The sequence below is a fragment of the Platichthys flesus genome, chromosome 4 (genome assembly GCF_949316205.1).
Source record: "Platichthys flesus chromosome 4, fPlaFle2.1, whole genome shotgun sequence".
In the NCBI taxonomy this organism is placed as follows: domain Eukaryota; kingdom Metazoa; phylum Chordata; class Actinopteri; order Pleuronectiformes; family Pleuronectidae; genus Platichthys; species Platichthys flesus.
This window is the reverse complement of record NC_084948.1, coordinates 513,946-520,356: the sequence shown is the minus strand read 5'-3', so window position 1 is coordinate 520,356 and position 6,411 is coordinate 513,946. Positions and strand designations below refer to the sequence as shown.

At 39.9% G+C, this 6,411-nt stretch overlaps 1 protein-coding gene across 2 annotated transcripts in view; it reads left to right on the top strand.

Moving 5' to 3' along the window:
• Positions 1-1,031: 1,031 nt before the first annotated feature.
• The window catches only part of nlrx1 (NLR family member X1), a 47,576-nt gene continuing 42,196 nt past the window's right edge, over positions 1,032-6,411 (top strand). The window contains exon 1 of one of the 2 annotated variants that reach the window (XM_062386653.1): positions 1,032-1,155. Coding sequence is in view for 1 of the 2 variants with exons in the window: in XM_062386652.1 (XP_062242636.1) it covers positions 6,022-6,141 (120 nt within the window). In the remaining variant the exon portion in view is untranslated. Of the gene's footprint in view, positions 1,156-2,821; positions 6,142-6,411 lie in introns of those variants that run through there. The other variant, XM_062386652.1, reaches the window with a different exon arrangement.

The following is a 6,411-nucleotide window of genomic DNA, read 5'->3' as shown; positions in this document are numbered from 1 at the left end:
GCCGTTATTGGATTTGAAATTCATATGCCAATGTTCATATGCAATTATTCTTTATAATGAAATAAATAGTATGTATGGAAAAAGTTGATTCTAGTCCTGTGTATGGATCATATAGTGATTAAAAGTACATTTTTCATTTTTTAAATTGAGACGTCAGTTTGAGAATGGCTGGTCTATAGTATAGAAATAAGGCTTTAGTAGAAGAAAAGCTGAATATGTTGAAAGAGCTTTGCCACATTTATTAATAAATAACTATACGATGAACAGTCATAGAATATATAGATCATAGAGTTGGAAATGGTGTGTATATGCCACATGCACAAAAACCTTTTGAATAGAGAACCAAATTACTAGTTCTCTTCAATGTAGGGCTGAACAATTAATCGAAATATTAGCAAAAGTACAACTTGGCCAGGTGGCAGTATAAAAATTGCATGATTTTATTAGTTTTTCCAGTAAAAACATTTATTTGAATGCAAATATTATCTGTACCGCTAATATTGAATCATATTGCAGTTGCATTATCTGTCAAGTTAATATTTTTTTTTTTTCATATTGTAGAATTTAATGGAAACCATCTTTCAGCATATCCCTCAAATCTTTCATTGATTTAGTGACATTTTCCGTTGGTCAAGTTATAGTGGTTAGGGAAGGATAATATTTTTGACTTTTTCACTACAGCCATAGAGACTTCCTAATGAAGGGGTAATGTGCCAAGGAACGAATAATTTTCATTTCCGCGCACATGTTAACAGATGTGGAAGCCCACACCAGCTGGGGTTAAAACACTTCCTGTCGCCTACCCATTTCAGATTAAAAGAAATAATCCGATGTGAGCGCACAGCAGGAGTGTATGGTGGGGGGTGATGACGCCTCTAACACAGGACAGACACAAAAATTAAACAACAAGATAACAAACATCGTCAGATGAAAGGCGATGTCACACACATAGGAGACACTGTCAGGACAGGTCTGAAAACGATTTTATTCTGAAAGCTCCGCCCGTGAGCTTCCTTCCTCTGAACCAGCGAAAAAAATAGAAGAGAGGGCTGTGTATTGCACACTGCGCTCACAGTGGGTTCACAAACAACTTTAGGAGCTGTAGTGCAGGTAGCACACAGTGCGTTTACCTGACTGAGCCGTGGTCATAGCACGGTAAGACCTTTTCACATTGTTTACACTGACACTGTTACATGCTGCATGGACAAACGAGTCATGGTTTGTTAGAACCTTGGCCAGAACTGCATCAAACCAGCCGTCGTTTGATTCTCTGCAGTCAAGCCAGCAGCCTCTGAATTTCGAGTGCCCCCGTATTCAGACCTTTATGGTATACGCGGCTTAGAGCAGTTGACAAGAGCGACTTTAAAGGTCATTTGTCACACCCTTTAAAGACAAGTGTTCCAGTATCCGATACCTCCCTTATGTTCCCCGATCCCCGAAATTTCAATGAACTATAAGTCGGATTTAGAGAGAGAATAAGAAAAGGACTACTTCCGGTTGATGCAAAATGTAGCTTATGAAAAAAGATTGGATTGTTTTCGCAGAGAAAAATTCATAAAATGTCATGAATAGAATTCCCACTAAAACTTTGAGGAGTCTGTTATTATCTACTCGGTGGGTAACCTTCTTCCATAAGTAGTTTATTAACTTACTTGTATACAAAAAGCATGAAAATCGCTGTCATCAAAGAAGCTTGATCTTAAACTACTTATACAAACACAACGAAGTGCTTAAACTGTGAATATTCAACTGCCCAAAACAAAAATCAATCTTCATTTTCTAACTTTGATTGGAAATAAAAATATTTGCATATATATTAAATAATTTATAATAAAAATCTTCCATAAGTACTATTTCTTCCATAAAAATTTATATACTCCTTGGTGACAACGGCCTTACATTAAGGTGGTGTGTCTGAGTTTAAACTCAGACACACAGTCAATAAACAGACATTGACACAGAGATGAGAGAGGATCGTTTGCTATTGTGAAAGAGGCAGGAAATGACAGACCATCCAATAAAGGTTTAGCAGCACCCATTCAGGATCAGAGCAGAAGTAGCGGTTGGTTTGTAACGTGTCTGAGTCCCGAATCGTGGTGTCCTCCTCACACTTCTGCTGACCTGCCCTCATTCTACACGTAAACAATGAACACTAAGGCTGCATCAATGTATCGCCATCAACATGTGCGATATATGTCTACGCAAAAGACAGCTTGAACTAAAATAAGTGGTGTGCCATGCATTCTGTCAATTAATCATTGTCAAGAACAGAGAATTGTGAGGCGGCTATGTCAAATCCAAGCACTCGTGCTCCTACTTATAAAATTTAGTCGCAGTGTCTCAAAAAATATTCGGAAAGGGGACTAAATGGTCACAGCCTGGAGACTTAGGGTCTATACTAATTATGGAAGAAGCTATTTTTATTCTCAATCAAAGTTAGACAAATAAGAGGGTTTGTAAAGGCTGATATCCTCTACTCAGGTACGTCCCTGAACACTTGTCTTTAGAGGGTGAGAAAATTACCAATAACGTCACTCTTGTCAGCTGCTCTGAGCCGCCTCAACATTTACCATTAAGGTCTGAATACGGGCGCAGTCCAAATTTAGTGGGGCATCTGGCTTAAAAGGATAGTTAACCCAAAAATGAAAATTCACCAATTATCTACTCACCACTATGACGATGGAGCGGTGGGTGAAGTGTTTGAGTCCGGTAAACACTTTTAGAGTTTTAGGGGAAAAGTGTTGCAGCCAATTAAAATAAAATCAAAGTAAATGCATAAGAGTAATTGAGTAATAAGAGCCAAATTTTCCCACAACACTCAAATTTCATTTATCAATGGCAGGAAAACCTCTGTCTGCCCCTTGGACATTTTGTAGACTCCACCTTTTGAAGGGGGTTCTCGTCACCATTGGTCCTCACATTCAAAACATTGTAAATGGCTCTTTGAACTCAGGGTCTTTCCAATCAATCAAATTTTATTTGTGTAGCCCATATTCAGATATCACAATTAATCTCATAGGGCTTAACAATGTGTCACATCTTCTGCCCTAATCCCTCAGCAAGAGAAAGAAAATACAACCCCCAAAAAACAAGGAGAAACTGGGAAATGATTCCACAGGAGAAGAGCTTGATAGATGAAAGCGCTGGCTCAAAATCCATGTTCAGAGACTTTAGGGACAACAAGTTAGCCTGAATTCTTTCACTTAAGTGTTGTGATATGGTACTATGAGTCACTTAAGTTATGATGGTGCCTAGAGGTTAGGTTCTTTACTAACCTCACGATTTGATTACGATTCAGCAGTATTTAATTCACAATTTCAATGTATCACATCCAAATTTTTCTATATTGTTGGACATAGCTGCTTTTTCAGGAACTGAACTCCGTTTTTATCTAGCAAGTGCTTTTAAAGTATTATAGGCTGTTGCTGGTATTACAAGTGTACCGTAAATTACACAATAAGGTTTTAAATTCAAAAATCTGGTGAATGACAGTGGTCAGTGCTCTCCACACTGATTTGACATGCGGATCGCTCCATCACTTTAATCCTGATGTCCTGGCTGTGTGTCACGTATAAAGGCAGGGGTGGGCACATTTTTTGACTCGTGGGCCACAATGAGTTCTAAAATTTGACATGGGGGCCGGGCCAGGAACAGATGGATGGAGTGTTTGTGTGAAGTAATATTAATGACATGTAAAATTCATTACATGAAAGGATTTGGCCTTTACAGGTAGCAAAGCATTTATTTGCAGGGCAATTTAACAAATTTCACGAACATGAACAATTCAAAAACATGTCGTAACGTGACTTATCAAACATCATGAAAACATCTGAGGCCTGCGCCCAAACCAATTACCTCACTTGAATTTCTTTGTTATCTACATTAACAGGTTAGAGCAGGGGGCTGTGTGTCAGAGATTTGGTTCCAACCTCTTTGCAGCAACACATCATCACTTTCAGTTTCAGTGGGAATAGTGTTGTTGATCTCCCATTTTTGCCAGTGCATCCAAGTCTGGAGTATATAGCAATTCTCAGTATAGATCCTAGGTGCTGATCCGTTAACTTTGATCTTTGACGGGTTTTGTTGTCGTTCATGACGCTGAATGTCTGCTCATACACATAAGTCGAGCCAAACAAAGTCAGCATCTTCAGTGCAGTCCTCCAGAGGTTTTGAAACTTGGCTCTGTTAAGTGAAGCATAAAAGTCATTCAGTTTAACAGAGTTGAACTTCTCCTTTAGGACGGAGTCAGACTAAAGATCTATCAGTTTCAAATGCAGCTCCTGTGGGGCTGTTTCAGGGTCTGGTGACAGGGGACAGGACACCAGCTGAAGTGACTGTTCAATGTTTTCGAAATCAGAGACCCTAGGCATGAATATTAAATTATGCAGCTGACCAATGGGTTTCCACAGTGAGTCCTGATGGAGTCTCGGCATCAAGCGATGAGAAGGAGGAAGCGAAATTTCCTGACACTGACAGAGGTATTTGTTAGTGAGGTGGAGAACGATATATGGGACAGTAGTGATGTCACTAATAATGAAAATACACTGATACTCTGCCGCTGCTGTGGATAACACACTGTGTGAAATCAGTCATCGCTGAACCCTTTGTTCTTCTTCATCATTTCATTCAAATGCACACATCACGCAGAACCCCGCACCAATGTCACAGCAGTATACTTTACCTCCACTCCGGGATATTATTCGGAAAGTTTTCTAATTTCTTGTAAGTGATCTCCTGTGCGCTCTGTGCGCCTGATGGCACAGTCACGTTCACTGCAGCGATTTGATGATACACGCACATTGTTATAAGATATATTTAAAAACCAGTGGCGGCTGGCCAATAGGGGGCGCTAGGGCGCCGCCCCACCTGATTGAAAGTGATTTTTAAAAATTATTTTTTTTTTTTTTTTTTTCAAAATAATAATTTAAGTACTGCTTATTCTACAAATAAATATGTTTTGAATCATCAAGAACCAGTCATACATATAATATAAACTATTAGTTAGGGGATAATTTGTGTCCATGGTCATTTCTCCTCCCTCTTGGGGCGCTGGGAAAGTGGCCCGAGCACTGCAGCAGCTCAGCCAATGGTAGGCTGTTGCTGAGGCAAAAAAACACATCGCAACGGGTAAATTAGCCAATGAGCGTCATCAAATTTGATAAGCTTGGGGCGCTAAAAATAGCGCCCCAAGCTTTAAGTATGAAGTAAGAACCAGTGTTCGAATTACGTGGGAGCCAGAGGGAGCCGAGCGCCCAGAGAGTGAGGACTAGCTCCCATGAAAGCAACAAAGTCCAAATCTGAGGGGGTCTCTCATATCTCCCATAGAGAATCTGAAGCTGTCTGCCATACCTAAAGTGTAAAGATGCTAATTAAATAACTGTTGATAAAGCAAGGGGATATGGTTGGGCAATCATATGTCTACAAAGTTTCAGTAATAAGTTAAAAAAGAAAAATAGGTAGAGTTTAGTCAATCTAACATGCTAGTTAGGTGAAATGGTCAGCAGTTGGTGGTAATGAACTTCACTCAAGAATAGTGACTCCCTATTGGTTGAGAGGCGGGATCTAAACAAACACACGGGAGAGCACAGAGAGAAAAACTGATGAGAAAGGAGACCGACTTTGTTGAACTAACAGTGAAGTAAAAGAGGGAAATTAATAAGGATGCTACAGCAGTATTAAGAAGGTGACGCCACTTTCAGTTTTGTACCTAAGAGTTTTTTGTTTTCATTCAGCTCGCGAAAGGGCACAGTATTCTATGTTCCGTTTTGGAGTTATCTAGCTGGCTCAGTATTGTGCACGTGTACAGTGCTAGCTGATTTAGCGGAGGTGTACCGCCGTCATCTAGCAAGATGACGTGCTGCTCAGGTAGCACCCGAGCAACCCGGACGCTAGCGGTTCCTTTGAGGCAGCCTACGTGGGAGCTACGCCACTGAATAAGGCCGCTAGCTACCGGGAACGCTAGCGGTTCCATTCAGCTACGTGGGACGACCAGTTGGCCAGGAACGATTGCCGGTTACACGAATGTGTACTATGAATCATCTGTTTTGTATCAGGGACTCCGTTCCTCTATCTGTGCAGCAGCCATCCACAAAGAAACGGAGGGCCCTAGGCCAAGAGGAGCAGCACCGGTTAGCTACAGAGGTAAGATGTAACATTGTTCTATATACAGGACATGAGGTGTTTTACTTTTGGTATCTTTGTTTGTCTTTAATTCCTGTATAAAACAGTTAGCCTATGCATTTAAATATTTTTGAACTATTCACCATACAGCTACTGAAAAAAGCAAACATGCTAAAATGTTTAGATGTAGTTATTTCATATTTATGATATTTAACAATAAGCTTTCCTTGTCCTTGTGAGATACTAATGATATTTACATGGTGATATATAAACATTTAATTCTACTGTTTA